Source organism: Megachile rotundata, chromosome 1 (assembly GCF_050947335.1).
Source record: "Megachile rotundata isolate GNS110a chromosome 1, iyMegRotu1, whole genome shotgun sequence".
Lineage (NCBI taxonomy): Eukaryota > Metazoa > Arthropoda > Insecta > Hymenoptera > Megachilidae > Megachile > Megachile rotundata.
The window spans coordinates 22646407-22665199 of NC_134983.1; the positions used below are offsets into that span (position 1 = coordinate 22646407).

An 18793-nucleotide genomic window follows, 5' to 3' on the forward strand; every position below is an offset into this window, starting at 1 on the left:
ATTGCTGTATTTCGTCGACGTTACGAGAGACACTGACACGTACAATTTTATTCCGCCAGGTGTAATTCGAAAATTAATTTGCAGGTTAATTTGTTTTACTTTAAAAATTTCGATTTGAAAAGTCATTTTTCGGGTAAGAAATTCTCAGGTAATTTTAATAAATTACGTCTTTCTGAAAAATTTAAAAAATAATTTACTATAATTTATATATTTACATATTGTAATTTTGAATTATTTATATATTTACATATTATAATTTTGAAATAGTATTCATTTACGTTAAACAGGTAGAGTAGTAATTTTAGGAATCATTAATTTCCACGCGTGGAATTTTCAGCGCGCCAAGTCTCCACGCGTGGAATTCTCATCACGCTAAATTTCCACGCGTGGAATTCTCAACGCGCTAAATTTCCACGTGCCGAATACTCAGCGCGCCCAATTTCTACGCGTGGAATTCTCAGCGCGCCAAATTTCCACGCGTGGAATTCTCAGCGCGCCAAATTTCCACGCGCCGAATTCTCAGCGCTCCAAATTTCCACGCGCCGAATACTCAGCGCGCCCAATTTCTACGCGTGGAATTCTCAGTACGCTAAATTTCCACGCGTGGAATTCTCAGCGCGCCAAATTTCCACGCGCCGAATTCTCAGCGCTCCAAATTTCCACGCGCCGAATACTCAGCGCGCCCAATTTCTACGCGTGGAATTCTCAGTACGCTAAATTTCCACGCGTGGAATTCTCAGCGCGCCAAATTTCTACGCGTGGAATTCTCAGCGCGCCAAATCTCCTCGCGTGGGATTCTCAGCGCGCCAAATTTCCATGCGTGGAATTCTCAGCGCGCCAAATTTCCACGCGTGGAATTCTCAGCGCGCGAAATTTTTTCTTATAAAAATTACTCCCAAGGTGTATATTTCGATCCAAAGAGTACGAAAATGCTACAAATCCCCTAATAAGACAAATCTTTTGTCTCTGTTCACCGCAATCGTTTCTTTTTCCGCTTCATTTTTTCCGCAGCACTTTTCTCGACCCAGTTCCCTTCCACAGAAGAGTGGTCACGATAAAGCGATTCCGTGAAGAATAGAGGGTAAAAGATAGCAAACGATTTCACCCTAGTTTTTGCTTTGTTTCTTCTACAGGGACTAAGAATTCGTTGTTCGATTTCCTCCTTCCGATAGACGCGAGTGTATTGTATCGATAGCGTTTACGAGCTTGCGGGTCGTTGTCGAACGAACAAGCGAACTTTAACGTTCGATGCTTACAACCTAAATCTTCCTCGTATTTTTACGAATTTTTCCCAATACTTTTTACGAGCCACCTTTCATTTTAGAAATTGCTTTTGTCGATCGATTCGATCCTTGTTTGAACTCAGATTTTTATTAATTCCATAACCTACAATTTTATGGGGAGCCATTCATTGCTAGCTAATCATAGACGAACAAAGAGCTATTCTTTTTTGACTTCTTTATACAACTTCTAAGACTGCTTCAACGATGAGTTACTAGTAATCCCAGAACTGAAGAATCTAAAAATCCAGGAACCTACAAATCTTCAAAGTTGTTTAATTTATAAAAGAAATAGATAGCGAAAGTGATTACCAACCCATCGGTGACGATAAGTCTAAATCGAGTTTCAATATCTAGAGAAATGTACCGTCAGGGTAGCGTTCGAATCGCAAGGGAACCCGTAAAAGATGAAATCTCATCACGAAGGGTTTTTTTTTACGACTGACCGAATGGCGCATCTAGACTCGATACGATATCCCTTTAAACTGCTTCTTTATGAGCCTTCTCGCCACACGGAATATCACGCGCCTCGTAAAATGCGTGCTTTCGGTGCTGTCGTTCGTACAAAGTGGGTAACTATCGCGATTTGTTGCAATTAAACTACCCGCCATTCAACATAAGTTTAGGGACAATATTGCCTTCATCCTCACTGCTCAAAAATCTTTCAGGAAATATTTCTCATATTATTTTTAAATTAATTAGCATTAAACTCTTTAACAATGTGTACTTTTTATAAAATGAAAATAAGCTTCAATGTAATTTGCATATAATCTTGTTACTATAAAAAATTATGTTCTTGTATTTATTTTATTTTTAGTGGTATGTAAACCACAGCCTTATTAGGAAAAATTAGCTTGTTCATGTACCACATGCCTTTGGTCATAATTTTAGCATGTGGTTTACAAACCGCACCCCTAGTGAGGGTTAATTACCAAGGCACGAGATGTGATATAGACGTTATATTTGACGTCGATACTCAACATAAAATAAGGGGATAGTACACGATATTATTATAATAAATAAGAGGACAGCTTCTGACAATACATCTTATAATAAGATAAATACATCTTGCAAATACATCTTACAATAAAGTAAGTAAATCTTGTAAGTTCATCTTATAACAACATAAATACATCTTGTAAATGCATCCTATAATAAAATAAATACATCTTGTAAATACATCTTACAATAAAATAAATACATCTTACAAATACATCTTCCAATAAAATAAATAAATCTTGTAAAAACATCTCACTTCCAAAACACCGCCATCACAACAAATAAAATAAAAATTTCACCCAGATCGAGAACACTCAACCACCGAATAAATCGTATCATTAGCGAACACCGAAAGAGGGTTAACGAACCGTGCTTTTTCCAGACCATTCATTCATTCGTGAATTAAGTGGTCGTTGGTCGGAAAGCTGTTACAATAATAGAAACTGCTTTAATAGCCAATGAATCACGTTGCTCAGTTGCATATCTTGTTGCAGATTTATTGGTCGGCCTGATCTCCGTGTTGACGGATATAATTTGGAGAACGACGGTGACTTGGCACGCCGGTAACGTCGCCTGCAAGCTGATAAGATTCATGCAAGCTGTTGTGACCTACAGCTCTACCTACGTTCTCGTCGCGTTGTCGATCGACAGATACGATGCCATCACCAGACCGATGAATTTCACTGGCAGGTGTAAGTACATTATGACCTAGATTCTGTCAAATTGAAATCGCATAAATAACTCTTGCACTCCTTTTCGACGGGTAAACACCTTGTCAATCAGGAACATCTGATACCTTCGCTTTAACTCCACTTTCGGATTTATTGCCTTACATATGTTTTAATAATGCATGACGGAAATTAGTTGTAATCTTGTTTTATGGGGGAGTGAATGAATTGATGATATTTGTGCGTGGAAATTCGGGGTGTAGAGATTTGGCGCGCTGAGAATTTGACGCGTGGAAATTTGATGCGTTGAGAATTTCTCGCGTAGAAATTTGGAGCGTTGAGAAATCTACGCGTTGAGAATTCCACGCGTGGAAATTTGGCGCGTTGAAAATTCTACGCGTTGAGAATTCCACGCGTGGAAATTTGGTGGGCTGAGAATTCTACGCATTGAGAATTCCACGCGTGGAAATTTGGCGTGTTGAGAATTCTACGCGTTGAGAATTCCACGCGTGGAAATTTGGCGCGCTGAGAATTCGACGCATTAAGAATTCCACGCGTGGAAATTTGGCGCGCTGAGAATTCCACGCGTGGAAATTTGGCGCGTTGAGAATTCTACGCGTTGAGAATTCCACGCGTGGAAATTTGGCGCGTTGAAAATTCGGTGCGTTGAGAATTCTATGCGTGGAAATTCGGCGCGTGGAAATTTGGTGCGCTGAGAATTCCACGCGTGGAAATTCAACGCATTGAAAATTCCATGCGTGGAAATTTGACGCGTAGAAAATTCGACGCGTGGAAATTCGGTGCGTGGAAATTTGGTGCGCTGAGAATTCCACGCGTGGAAATTCAACGCATTGAGAATTCCATGCGTGGAAATTTGACGCGTAGAAAATTCGACGCGTGGAAATTCGGTGCGTGGAAATTTGGTGCGCTGAGAATTCCACGCGTGGAAATTCAACGCATTGAGAATTCCATGCGTGGAAATTTGACGCGTAGAAAATTCGACGCGTGGAAATTCGGTGCGTGGAAATTTGGTGCGCTGAGAATTCCACGCGTGGAAATTCAACGCATTGAGAATTCCACGCGTGGAAATTTGACGCGTAGAAAATTCGACGCGTGGAAATTCGGTGCGTTGAGAATTCCACGCGTGGAGACTTGCCGCACTAAGAATTCTTAGCATAGAAATTTGTAGCACAAGAATTCTTTGCGCAGAAATTCGACGTGAAATTCATAGCACAAAGTAGCGGATACAAAACTAATTTTCATCTCCAATTTAACATACCACTGAATCAAATAATAGCCGCGCAATTCACATCAGGCAATATTCCGTATACATTACCAAGGCATTTACAGTTAAAAGGGTTAATATCTTCCGCTTAGCTCGAAATTTGCTCCAAGGTGCTCATCCCAGCGAACTGCCGCATAATTTAAACTTAATCTTACGAAGCTACGGCAAAAGCAGCGATTTCGTACAGTTTGATTAACACCCACGATACGGCATATAATATTATGCATATATGTACATACGTATGTACGTACGTCGTGGTATTACGTATTCATGTAACAGCTCGATTTCCACGTAAACGGGACAGCTTTGACGTATTAGCAACGAGGGTAACTTGTAGTTGTATCAAAGTGACGTACGATTTCGGGAACTTTCTTTATTACATGGAACGCGTACTTGCACACCTTTTTCTCGTTTTCCTCTATAGCCAGCTGTCGCTGAAGTTTCGCGGCTGAGGAAACGAGGAAACTTGGGGACGCGGAACTTTCCACCAAACTTATGTGCATCTGTTCATTCTCTTTAGGTCGTAAAATCAGCCCTGACATTCTACTTCTACAGAGTGTCTCACAACTAGGTCCCTAAAATGAGGGGAAGCTGATTCTGAATAAGATTTTCCTTTGCAAAAATGTTCTGTGAAGCTTCGTTTTTGAATTATTAAGGAAAAACACGGACCAATCAGAGCGCAAGGATTACGCATGCGCAGATGCAAGAGCGACAGCTTCGAGCCTAGTGGCTAAGTTGTGAGACACTAGTGGAACACTAGTTGTGAGACACCCTGTATACTGTGTGTGGTTGAACCGCGTATCTAATAATATTTGAACCTAGAACATTTTCAAGCCATATCATCTAGAAATTTTCAATTTTGGTTAACAGGGTGGAGAGCCAGGGCTCTGGTCATCGCTGCCTGGAGTTTGTCAGCATTGTTCAGTGTTCCAATAATTTTCCTGTACGAGGAGAGACGCATACAGGTAACAAACGTCACACTTATCAGCAAACTATAATTGAGACCAAAGAGTTAATCATCCGTGAACAGAGTCATTGTCGTGACACAATGAAGTCGATTATTACTGTTTACTCCCTGACGCTGACACGATGTTCGTGAAACGTTGTTATAGCACGTTCCGCTATAGCGATTAACCCCTACAAGCCGCATCTATTGTACAATTTGTCAGATACGTCAGTCAAAACTAACTAATCATATCTATAATATTAAAATAAATAAATAAAATTAAAATGTTGTTTGAAAATTAAAATACAAAAGTATTTAGCTCTAACTATATACATAGTTATATATTATAGTTGGACCTAAGAAGTTGAAAAGTATTACAAATTTCAACAGGGTTTGTCACATTTGAACTGTGAGTTCAATTTAACTAGTTAAATCTTTTGCCTCAATTTTCCCTGCATTATAAACCCACTATAGAAGCGTTTCTTAAATGACCCGCCACACGTGTATCTTTCTTTGTAAATTGGTCGTACTACGAGCATAATCGGCAGGATCGTTTACCAGGGGAAGACTCAGTGCTGGATTGACCTGGGCTCTCCGTTGCAGTGGAGGATCTACATGAGCCTGGTCAGCTTTACCCTCTTTATAGCACCTGCTCTGATCATAGGAGGGTGTTACGCTGTGATCGTAGCTACTATATGGTCGCAAGGAGGAGCATTACGTCAGGGACCTACCAGGGACACTAGAAGGGCGTCCTCTAGGGGACTCATCCCTCGGGCGAAGGTCAAGACCGTCAAAATGACTCTCGTCATAGTATTCGGTAAGGGTCACTCACATTTTTCCAGAATATCATCCAAATATCATCACTTTTTCCTCAGAACGTTTCATACATTTATTATGGAATATCTCTTACTAGTTTAATACACTTTTCAAGTTCGTTGAGGGATCATAATATGAACTTATTAATTTCCAAACTGCAATTAACTGTTATTGAACTGTAGAAGGAAACAAAGAGAGAAGTCACCACTTTGCGATACTTGTAAAGTGTCGAGCAATTGAAAGTCGTCTAATACTGTTTAACTTCGCTTACTTATAGCTGCGAGTTTAATTAAAGCCCGTGTTAGACTGTTACAAAGTAGAACTCCTCAATTTTAACGCAGCTACATTTCTTAATCCTAAATATTCATAAAAATAAAAATTTTTGTTGTGATCTTCACAAATGTACGATCATAAACTTGTAAAATTCTGAGGCTGAAAATTTGACTGTAAATTATATTTAAAATATTGTATGAAAGTTTACGTATTTCCATGATATGTAAAACTAAAGCTAGTGAAACAAAGCTCATGAGCTTGTAAAATTCTAAGACTGCAAAATTCACTGTAAATGATATAAAAGGTTTCCATAACAGAACTAAAGCAAGTAGAACAAAGCTAATGAACTTGTAAAATTCTAGGACTAGCAAAGTTGCCTCTAAATTATATAAAAAATATTATATGAAAATTTACGTATTTCCATGACACGTAAAATTAAAGCTACTGAAACACAGCTCATGAAATTGTAAAATTTTAAAACTACAAAATTGACTCTTGATATGAAAAATATTATATGAAAGTATATTCATGATACATAGAGCAAGTAAAATCCTTAGAAACAAATATTACTCCAAAATCTAGAACAATTTTCAATAAACTTCAGTTTCCCCTTTCCAATTTAAAATTTGGTAATTTCTTTCCGTCCGAACGGCGGGAAATGGCTCCGCGAATTTTACGAGCAGCAAATAACGTAGGAGATCGAAGGGATTTATTTGCTCGCGGTAAGTAACCTCGGGACATCGAGGAAGAGATGACGAATCCGAGTTGTATTTGTCAAGCACCGTGTACAAGTTTCGAGTTTCTTGTCGCTCAAAGCGCCATCGTCTCCTCGCTTTATTCCTCGAGGGAACGGGTTTACGTGTGCCACGGATTGCCTGGACTAATCAGATTCGCTTGCCGACGATTCTTGGACAGAAAATTTCTTCTTTTTCAGTTCTCGGAGATCGTTTCGAGAGAAACGGATCAAACGACGATGGCCGGCGCGTTTCAAACGACTCCCCTTGGCGCGCTTCGGAACCGAGGAAACTATAAAAATGAATACCTCTTGCGTATAATCTTCTCCGATGGAATCTGCCGATCTTCTTTGCAAACGTTTCAGATAACTAGCTTTGTGGATTTATACGTTTATTATATGCAATGCTCTTTCAGAGGGAAATGCTCATAGTGAAACTTTCACAGTTTCATGCGTCGAATTTTCAACGCGCTAAATTTTCACGCGTGGCATTCTCAAGGCACCAAATTTTCACGCGTCGAATTCTCAGCGCGTCAAATTTCCACGCATCGAAATCTCAGCACACCAAATTCCCACGCGTCGAATTCTCAACGCGCCAAATTTCCACGCGTGGTATTCTCATCGCGCTAAATTTTCACGCGTGGCATTCTCAGGGCACCAAATTTTCACGCGTCGAATTCTCAACGCGCCGAATTTCCATGCGTGGAATTTTCAGCGCGCCAAATTTCTACGCGTGGAATTCTCAACGCGCCGAATTTCCATGCGTGGAATTCTCAATGCCCCTAATTCTCAGCGCATCAAATTTCCACGCATCGAATTCTCAACGCGCCAAATTTCCACGCGTGGTATTCTCAACGCGCTAAATTTTCACGCGTGGCATTCTCAGGGCACCAAATTTTCACGCGTCGAATTCTCAACGCGCCGAATTTCCATGCGTGGAATTTTCAGCGCGCCAAATTTCTACGCGTGGAATTCTCAACGCGCCGAATTTCCATGCGTGGAATTCTCAATGCCCCTAATTCTCAGCGCATCAAATTTCCACGCATCGAATTCTCAACGCGCCAAATTTCCACGCGTGGTATTCTCAACGCGCAGAATTTCCACGCATCGAATTCTCAACGCGCCAAATTTCCACGCGTGGTATTCTCAACGCGCCAAATTTCCACGCGTGGAATTCTCAACGCGCCGAATTTCCATGCGTGGAATTCTCAGCGCGCCAAATTTCTACGCGTGGAGTTCTCAACGCGCCGAATTTCCATGTGTGGAATTCTCAACGCCCCTAATTCTCAGCGCATCAAATTTCCACGCATCGAATTCTCAACGCGCCAAATTTCCACGCGTGGTATTCTCAACGCGCAGAATTTCCACGCATCGAATTCTCAATGCGCCAAATTTCCACGCGTGGTATTCTCAACGCGCCAAATTTCCACGCGTGGAATTCTCAACGCGCCGAATTTCCATGCGTGGAATTCTCAGCGCGCCAAATTTCTACGCGTGGAATTCTCAACGCGCCGAATTTCCATGTGTGGAATTCTCAACGCCCCTAATTCTCAGCGCATCAAATTTCCACGCATCGAATTCTGAACGCGCCAAATTTCTACATGTTGAATCCCTACGCGCCGAATTTCTATGTGTCAAATTCTCAACGTGCCAAATTTCCACGCGTCGAGTTCACAGTGAACATTGAAACAATTTCTGAAGAAAATGCTTCTTTATGTCACCGAATAAATATAGTCGAAACCTAACATTTGTGTTACTTTTGTTGCACTGTTTAAACGTTCTAATTTCTACCGACGTACCGAAACAGAATTAAGTGGTTATTGTGGAAACACGTGCGACGAGCACTGGCCCACAAACCCTTGAACAATGGTCAACGATTCGAAACCACAGTACGCGTTCATCGTTTACACAGAAGGTTTAGTACAATGAAACGATTCATTCCCTGCTTTTACCTCGTTTCGATCGGCCATTAGCGATGCAGCCCCGTTGGAAGTGATCGTTAAAGAACCCGATTTGCGTCTGGTTTAAATTATCTTTCGCCTGGATCTCATGGAGATCGAATACGTATTCGAAATAACGTGTCATAATAATTGAAATGAGATATGCATTGAGAGAAGAATTGGAGATCAAATTGCGATGAAGAATTCGAGCTCGTTAGACGTCGAAATAGAGTCGAGACTCTTGAGAAGATCTCTAAGCTAGGTGTAAGGTTCCGAAGCATTCTCCGACAATTTCTTCGTCTTTCTGCGCGAAAAGTTGGATTCTCGTTATCCGCAATTGCTTCCGATTATTCCTTCGTCGGCATCTGCTATTGGATCATCTAATTTAAGCTTTTAATCCATTCTCCGATGTCTTTCTTAATCAGTCGCTTTATTCCTGTTTGCTGAGACAACATAACCTAAACTTTTCATCATCTCGCATCTTGTTATAAAACAATTTCAGTCTGAAATTTCTAATTCCTCTTCTATTATTTTTAGTGGAGATCAGTTCTCGACTGTTTATTCATTTTGGTAGTTTAGATGTTTGATTTTTGGGAAGCTCTTTTAAATATTTTTGTCTTTGAATCTTGACACTAAAACTACCAATCCAAATAACTGCTCAAGTTTCTTATTATGAGGTATTTCCTTATTTCTTGAAATCAGTATTGATTTTCGTCAGATAAAGAATAAATGTACTAATTTATGTTTCGTTTGTTTATTTATTTTTTGAATTCATTTCCAATTTCAAACTAAATACATATTATAGGTTTAGCATTAAGAGTAGTACCAATTTAAGTAATCTCAGTTTAGTGAGTAAAGAAGTCAGTCAAAAAAGAAATGTATTCAGACAGGAAGATAACATGAAATATTTGAGAATGACACATTGATGATACTAAAGAGATTAAGTGTTTTATATGACTCATACGGTGCGTCATGGATTGAAAGAGACAAATAACGTCAAAGATTATACAATTTTTTCAAACCCCTTTCCAGATCATTAAATATAAAATTGTTCTACCATTTTGTCTGTTTCAGTATTCATCCTATGTTGGAGTCCATACATAGTGTTCGATCTGTTACAAGTCTACGGCTACGTGCCAGAAACTCAAACCAACATCGCAGTAGCCACGTTCATTCAGAGTTTAACGCCATTAAACTCGGCCGCCAACCCCATCATATATTGCCTTTTCAGCACGTCATTTTGTAAAACTGTACGGTGAGTAGGAAATATCGAGATTGTCAAACTTTAAATTGTGCTGTACTGCGTTTTCAATGAAGTGGAGGCTTTGAGAAGAATTACATCAATGTTTTAATATTAACATTTGTTTTCTAAATGAATATTTTTCTGGTTTTTCAAGTATGAATATTACCTTCTTAGTTCAAACAAATATTGCCTTTTAGTTGCAATTAAATATTGTCATTTTTTTCTAAATGTTACTCTCTTTGTTCAAACGAATATTATCGTCTTATATCAAATAAATATTGCCATCTAGTTGCAATTGACAGAATTACACATATTAATAGTTAAATAGTTTATTAAAACAGAAGACGTTACTTAATCAAATTCATAACAATAATATAAATAAAGGCGTACAACACAACGAAAAAAAATTGAATACACGTTGCAATATTGCTAACTTATTTGTAGCCTAAATAGATTCCAGTACCAACAGCAATTATTGTCATCTTTTCACAAATATTGCGATTATTTAAAAAAAATATATTATCGTTAACTGCAATACTAACGATGCGAAATTGCATTACAAAAAGAGTCCGCAACGATCCCGAATCTTCTTCCACAGAAATATGCAGGCGATCTCATGGGTCTCGGGATGGTGCGCGACGAATCCCCATCACTGTTTCGGCACCGGTGGTCCTAACAGTAGCAGCAGAACCACGGTGACAACATCGCTGACAGCGCATTCTTCGCGAAGAAGCGGTCACATCGCGATGCTACACTCCACCACCAGAAAACGAGTCATGGTATCTTTAGTATAAAAAAACGAACGACGCGAGTCTGTTTCCTGTCCAATAACATCAAGTCTCCTGCCTAATGAGAGCCTCTCTGAAGCTCCACGAGACAACGAGTATCGAGGTGGGTATCCACTTGTTACATGTACCCTGCGTATCGTCATTACGTCCCTGATATGTTAATGACTTCTTTGTTTCTCTTATCGGGGAGACTTTAATACATTCAGAGAAACTTGCTTGACTTTTTACTTTTTTTAATTGTCATTTTTTTTAGTTGTCATTTAAGGTGGACATTTTTTGTCATTTCTTTTGTATCGAATTTTGATGTACAAACCTCGTCTTGTGCGACAAGTGTATACTCACCTTAGCGTCTTCAAAATTATGTCCACAATTTGCACTGATGGAAACGCTTTTTCTGAAATGTAATTTCTACTTCTCTATCGTAATGAACCAATTGAACATTGGTATATTTCGTTGCTGTATGAAGCAGTTGTATGACACATCGAAAACATAATTTAGAAGACGACGTTGAACATAAGTACGTGGTCTGTTGCGAAAATAATGAGACTGAATTTTTTAAACATAGAAGTTCTGCATACTGTGACATCTATTTCTGTTCATTTTTTTTTTATTTAATAATTCTATTGTACTTAATGTTGTGTTCATCCATAGAATGATCCATTAATATTCTTTCGATGAAAGGAAAAAAAATGAAATTTATTTTAACAAATGAAAACTGTGGCACACATGACAAAAGATATCAGTGTCATTACTTTTCCTGCACACCACGTACATGTAAAATAGATTTTTTATTTACGTAATCAGTATTTCAGGCCTGACGTGTCGTCCAATGTCTTTCATCTTCCATCGCACTGTGATTTTAATCTACGAAATTTTTATACAAAATTCGCAGAGTTTTAACGATTTACCGCTCGAAAGTCTTAGAGCGCTTTTAAGTTGTACGTAAATAAAATTTAAGTAACCTCAGAAGTTAAGGTGATAATGGAGTATCAGAAAGTTTGAAACACACTTGTGAACAGTTTTGGAAGATTTCATAACCATCAAGGTTAATAATCGAGAATATGTTAATTTCTTAAACTCGAAATTTTAAATTATATAATTTTAGCAGTTTTCTCATACATGATGAAATGAACGAATTGATGTATCAATGTGCAGAAATTCAGGGCGTAAAGATTTAATGCGTGGAAATTCGGGATATAGAAATTCTAAGCGTAGAAATTCGACGCGTTGAGTATTTGATGTGCGGAAATTTGACACGTTGAGAATTCGACGCGTGGAAATTTGGCGCGCTGAGAATTCTTCGCGTGGAAATTTGGCGCGTTGAGAATTCGACGCGTGGAAATTTGGTGCCCTGAGAATTCCACGCGTGAAAATTTGACGTGTTAAAATTCGACGCGTGGAAATTTGGCGCGTTGAGAATTCCACGCGTGGAAATTCGGCGCGTTGAGAATTCCACGCGTGGAGACTTGGCGCGCTGAGGGTTCGGCGCGTTGAAAATTCGATGCGTGGAAATTTGGCGCGTTGAGAATTCGACGCGTAGGAATTCGGGGCGTAGAGATTCGATGCGTAGAAATTCGACGCGTGGAAATTTGGCACGTTGAGAATTCCACGCGTGGAAATTCGGCGCGTTGAGAATTCCACGTGTGGAGACTTGGCGCGCTGAGGGTTCGGCGCGTTGAAAATTCGATGCGTGGAAATTTGGCGCGTTGAGAATTCGGGGCGTAGAGATTCGATGCGTAGAAATTCGACGCGTGGAAATTTGGCACGTTGAGAATTCCACGCGTGGAAATTCGGTGCGTTGAGAATTCCACGCATGGAGATTTGGCGCGCTGAGAATTCCACGCGTTGAAAATTCGATGCGTGGAAATTTGGCGCGCTGAGAACTCGACGCGTGGAAATTTGACGCGCTGAGAATTCGACGCAAGGAAATTGAGCGCGCTGAAAATTCCATGCGTGGAAATTCGACGCGTGGAAATTTGATGCGCTGAGAATTCGACGCAAGGAAATTTGGCGCGTTGAGAATTCGACGCGTGGAAATTTGACGCGCTGAGAATTCGACGCCCGATATTTTTCACAATCTCCGCCATCGTAATATTTATATTTCGTAAACTCCTTTCTATAATCTCCATATGTAGCCGATCATAAAAATTTATGATCGAACTAGGTTGACGCTGCAGTCAAAGTGCTAACAAGCACTCCGAGACTTTCAGGGCGAGATCGTAAAAGCCATAACCGAAATTCGATTTAACGATCCCGTTAAATAATGCAGAGCCGTTAACGAAGCGTTAGACGTTCACAAAGATTCAGGAGGATGAAAGGAACATTAGTCTGGCAATCGATCAGCCTACGTTGGAAAATGATACGCTCAAAAGTATGTACATATATACATAACGAATGAACGACAGCTTCGTGTATATATACATTACGTGTGCAACCATAAATGTGTAATATATTCATGTATTCCATTGGTTGCGTTCGTCGTGAAAACGCCTCGGGTAATTTTGCTCGATCGACATTAACCGTGTTACGATTCCTCGATACCCACCACTTTGTACAGCTACGTCTTTGAAATCAACGATCGTCGGTTCTCGACAAAAGGCACCCTTCGAGGTGAACATGGACTTAGGGGAGGGTTTACGAATTTCGACCACCTTTGATATTCTCAGTAACGTCTCTCACATTTTACTATTTTGTACGATACATAGTTTAGGAAAATTATTGACAGTGTGGCAAAAATTCTCAAGTTATATTCTCATAAGAATCTTCACTTCACAAGATCGCTAATATCTCTTTACCTATCAGTATTACGACAAAAATAGTTATTACAGAATTTGTAGATCAGGAAATTCTCTATAAAAAACGTCATATGAGTTTCTGTCGTAGGAGTCACCGTTTTCATGTATGACACACATGTTTTCAACTGTCGCACCCACTGCTGCAAGAAAAGGTCACAACTCGATGTCCAGCATTTTCAATTATATTTTTTATAAACATATAAGTATAAATAATATGTAGAGTATTAGTTACAATTGAAGGAAGTTTTATAAAAAATTCTTTGTAGCTGTCTCATTTAAAATGTGGTCCAATATGTAGAATATTAATCACAATTGAAGTTAATTTTATAAAAAATTCTTTGTAGCTGTCTGATTTAAAATGTGGTCCAACTTTCCCCTACCTCCGCATTCACCTTGCACCATGTAAATTTTTTACAAAGAACTTCGCCGTTATCGTCACCGTTTTGCATCCACAACCTCGAGTGTGCATTTGGGATTATATGCTCGAATTTTAATTTTTACATTGCTTGAAATTCGGAACAGAGTGTGTAATTGTGTAAGAATAAATTGACGAAGAGTTAAGTGTTTAGGCAACGATAGATGGCACTGTATTTGTAACTCGTCTATTATTTATTGTATTGTATATTAACAACGAGGAAGTCTCTATGTCTTGTTACCACGTTCATATTTTCATTGGCGAAAGATATAATTTGTACATACTGTCCAATAAACTTATCTACGATGCGTGAAATGTTATTTTTTATTCCAACAGTTTTTCCCACGTCCCATATAACGAAATGATTCTTCGTGAATCGTCAGACTTTGAATTAAGCCGACTAATTTTCCAAGCGATTGGTTCCCTGAGTAACCGCAGTTGCCTGAATTACTTGGGGCACCCTCGCTGACAGATTCAGCGAACTTCGATGAAACTTTGAAAGTTTGAAGCGCATCTAGAAATAAAAGGTCTTGTCATTCACGGGAACGGTTAGACGGTGAGGTCTGAAGGTTCATACGTCATCTTGGAAATTAATCTTTGATATTAGAAGTCGAACCGAGGGAAGTAAATCAGAAGCAAACGAAGATGGAGATGTCTTGATACGATTGGAAATTCTTGAGGGAGGACGTCTTGGGGGATCTCGTCGTAAATTATTCAGAAATTCGTGAAAAATGGAGACTGTCGAAAATTGAACAAGACCTTCGTATTCCTAACCAGTTTGGCAGCTATGGCAAAGGTTCACTCTAACTACACTTTCGGATTTATTGTCTTGTGTTTTAATAATGCATGACGGAAATTAGTTTTAATCTTGTTTTATGGTGGAGTGAACGAATTGATGATATCAATGCGTGGAAATTTGGTACGCTGAGAATTCCACGCGTGGAGACTTGGCGCGCTGAGAATTCCGCGCGTGGAAATTTGGCGCACTGAGAATTTCACGCGTGGAGACTTGGCGCGCTGAGAATTCCACGCACGGAAATTTGGCACGCTGAGAATTCCATGCGTAGAAATTTGGCGCGCTGAGAATTCGACGCGTGGAGACTTGGCGCGCTGAGAATTCCACGCGTGGAAATTTGGCGCGCTGAGAATACCACGTGTGGAAATTTAGCGCGCTGAGAATTCCACGCGTGGAGACTTGGCGCGCTGAGAATTCGACGCGTGGAGACTTGGCGCGCTGAGAATTCCACGCGTGGAAATTTGGAACACTGAGAATTCCACGCGTGGAAATTTAACGCGCTGAGAATTCCACGCGTGGAAATTTGGCGCTCTGAGAATTCCACGCGTGGAGACTTGGCGCGCTGAGAATTCCACGCATGGAAATTTGGCAGGCTGAGAATTCCACGCGTGGAAATTTGGTGCGCTGAGAATTCCTTGCGTAGAAATTTGGCGCGCTGAGAATTCGACGCGTGGAGACTTGGCGCGCTGAGAATTCCACGCATGGAAATTTGGCACGCTGAGAATTCCACGCGTGGAAATTTAGCGCGCTGAGAATTCGACGCGTGGAAACTTGGCGCGCTGAGAATTCCACGCATGGAAATTTAACGCGCTGAGAATTCCACGCGTGGAAATTTAGCGCGCCGAGAATTCCACGCGTGGAAATTTAGCGCGCTGAGAATTCCACGCATGGAGACTTGGCGCGCTGAGAATTCCACGCGTAGAAATTTGGCGCGCTGAGAATTCCATGCGTAAAAATTTGACTCGCTGAGAATTCCACGCGTGGAGACTTCGGTAAATCAGAAGCAAACGAAGATGTCTTGATACGATTGGATCCTTGTGGGAGGACGCCTTGGGGTCCTCGTCGTAAATTATTCAGAAATTCGTGAAAAATGGAGACTGTCGAAAATTGAACAAGACCTTCGTATTCCTAACCAGTCACTTTGGCAGCTATGACAAAGGTTCTTGAGAGAGAAAATGGCTGACGTGTAAACAAAATTAACTTTCCTTGTTTTTAAGACAACTCGCAGCATCAGTAGACTGTTTCGACTCATATAGAATAAGTATTGTAATGACAAAATGAAAGTGTACAAGTATAAACAGCTTTAGTCTTCATTATTCACATTTTACAAATAATCAAATATCATTATTCAGAAGAAGAAGGTATTTTTACAACAAATAACCATCGATATATGAATTATAGTCTTCCTGATTTTTTCCCATAACCGAAGTATCTCACCTTTGGCATTATCTATTCGCGCAATTAATCCGTCGAAGTAAATTGTCGATCCACCCGCTTTCCCTTCCGCTTTACATAATTCGGCTGGTCATCGCTCGAGCTCGTAAATTCTTTACGACACCATACCACACACACGGTCTCGGAATCGCAAGTAAAAAGATGGCACACGCCACGCTACCGAAGAATAAAATTTCTTCGCGTTCCTCCATTTCCTTTTACGGCCTACGTTGTGTACCGGCTGTAAAATGCAACGGCCAGGCGGCGCCATGATAAGTCGGAGATGCCACTGGAACGATGGTTTCGCCTTTCTCATTGTCACTTATTTACTCGTATCCTCGCTGGAACGATCTCCGGCGATAAACCGGCTCACAATTAACCCTTCGAAGACGGATGCTCTGGAACTGACACGGATGCTGGCTCATTTTCACTCGTAACTAAAACGTCGTTATGCGACCGGGTCAAGGATGATTTGTGTATGACGTCTCAAATAATTTCTCACGGGTCTCGATGACCTGTACAGCCTCTTTCATAAGTTTTACTTTTACCAGCTAACTGTACACAATTCGTTTACTGTGATCGTATGCTTCGCGCTATACTTTATTTTTAACGTGTAACTTTACAGATGAGGTTCAATTTTTTAGTATTTTAGTATTATAGTATTTTAGTATTTTAGTACTTCAGTGCTTCAGTACTTCAGTGTTTCAGTATTTCAGTATTTCAGTGTTTTAGTATTTTTTAGTATTTTACTTTATTTCTATTTTAGAAATTTGGCGCGTTGAGAATTCGACGCGTAGTAATTCGGAGCTTAGAGATTCGATGCGTAGAAACTCTACGCGTAGAAATTCGACGCGTGGAAATTCGGCGCGTTGAGAATTCCACGCGTGGAGACTTGGCGCGCTGAGAATTCCACGCGTGGAGACTTGACACGCTGAGAGTTCGGCGCGTTGAAAATTCGATGCGTGGAAATTTGGTGCGTTGAGAATTCGACGCGTGGAAATTCGGCGCGTTGAAAATTCGATGCGTGGAAATTTGGTGCGTTGAGAATTCGACGCGTGGAAATTCGGCGCGTTGAGAATTCCACGCGTGGAGACTTGGCGCGCTGAGAATTCCACGCGTGGAGACATGGCATGCTGAGAGTTCGGCGCGTTGAAAATTCGATGCGTGGAAATTTGGTGCGTTGAGAATTCGACGCGTGGAAATTCGGAGCGTAGAGATTCGACGCGTGGAAATTTGGCACGTTAAAAATACCACGCGTATATAATATACTTTATTATATTCGATGACAGATGTATACTTCAGATTTTGTATATCGACTTATACCAACTTAACTCATGACTTCATTCACTTTTATCGACTTGTATCAACGTCATGTTTTGGGTGTGTATATCAACTTTGTATTAACTTCATATTTAGTATGTGTACATTAATTTTATATCAACTTCGTATTTCATATGTGCATATCAATTTTATGGAAACTTCATATTTTATACATGTATGCAAGCATTAACTTCGTATTTCATATATGCATATCAATTTTGTGTGAGTTTTATATTTTATACATGTATGCAAGCATTAACTTCATATGTTATATATGGATATCAATTTTATGTGAACTTCATATTTTGTACTTTTATACAAACTTTAACTTCACATTTCATATATGCATATCAGTTTTATGTGAACTTCATGTTCTGTACATGTATGCAAACTTTACATTAACTTCATACGTAGTTGCTTTTACTAAAAACAATGAACAGAATGTATGGGTCTATTACAGAAGATATTTTCATTTTTGATCGGTTTTTGATGGGTCGTCGATCGGTTTCAATATCGATTGCAAAGCTATTAAAATACCTAGTACTTGACGAAAAATTTTGCTGTGAGAAATTCCATTCTCTTCAAATGGCTTTTCGAGTATCGACAACTGTAATTCATCCGGAATCTCTTCAAGTCTAATGAATCCACCAATTGGATTTCGATCAGCTTCGAATTACCACGATTAATCTCGATACCGATGTACCTGCTGCCCTGCAGCGAATTCTAATCAATTTAAATGCTATTCGAGCTGTTCTCTGATAAGTTCTGTAATGCCTTGAGTATCCTATTGAAATCGGAAATTGAAAGGAATCTTTGAAACAGTAGATACATGTAGGACATCGGAGTTAATATTGAAGTTCGTCAAAATCTTTTGGTTAACGAGTTTGAAAGTAACTACGTACTGAAGGATATAGATAATCAATTATTAATTTATAATTAACGAGAGTCAATGGATCAGTGAATCCATACGTCTCTTCACGATGACGCATGAAATCACAAAGAATGAACTTAACTTTGCGTTTGAAGTAGGTCTCAACAGATAGATTCATTTTGCCAAGTTCG

At 39.8% G+C, this 18793-nt stretch overlaps 1 protein-coding gene across 4 annotated transcripts in view; it reads left to right on the forward strand.

Annotated features, from left to right (window-relative positions):
- CCAP-R (Crustacean cardioactive peptide receptor) overlaps positions 1-14496 on the forward strand; it is a 61205-nt gene extending 46709 nt beyond the window's left edge. For 3 of the 4 annotated variants that reach the window (XM_003700464.3, XM_076529361.1, XM_076529365.1), the window contains exons 4-8: positions 2774-2971; positions 5103-5197; positions 5740-5995; positions 10015-10195; positions 10782-14496. In XM_003700464.3, the coding sequence (XP_003700512.1) occupies positions 2774-2971; positions 5103-5197; positions 5740-5995; positions 10015-10195; positions 10782-10977 (926 nt within the window). In that variant the 3' untranslated portion in view covers positions 10978-14496. The remainder of the gene's footprint in view (positions 1-2773; positions 2972-5102; positions 5198-5739; positions 5996-10014; positions 10196-10781) is intronic. The other variant, XM_076529370.1, reaches the window with a different exon arrangement.
- The last annotated feature ends 4297 nt before the right edge of the window (positions 14497-18793 follow it).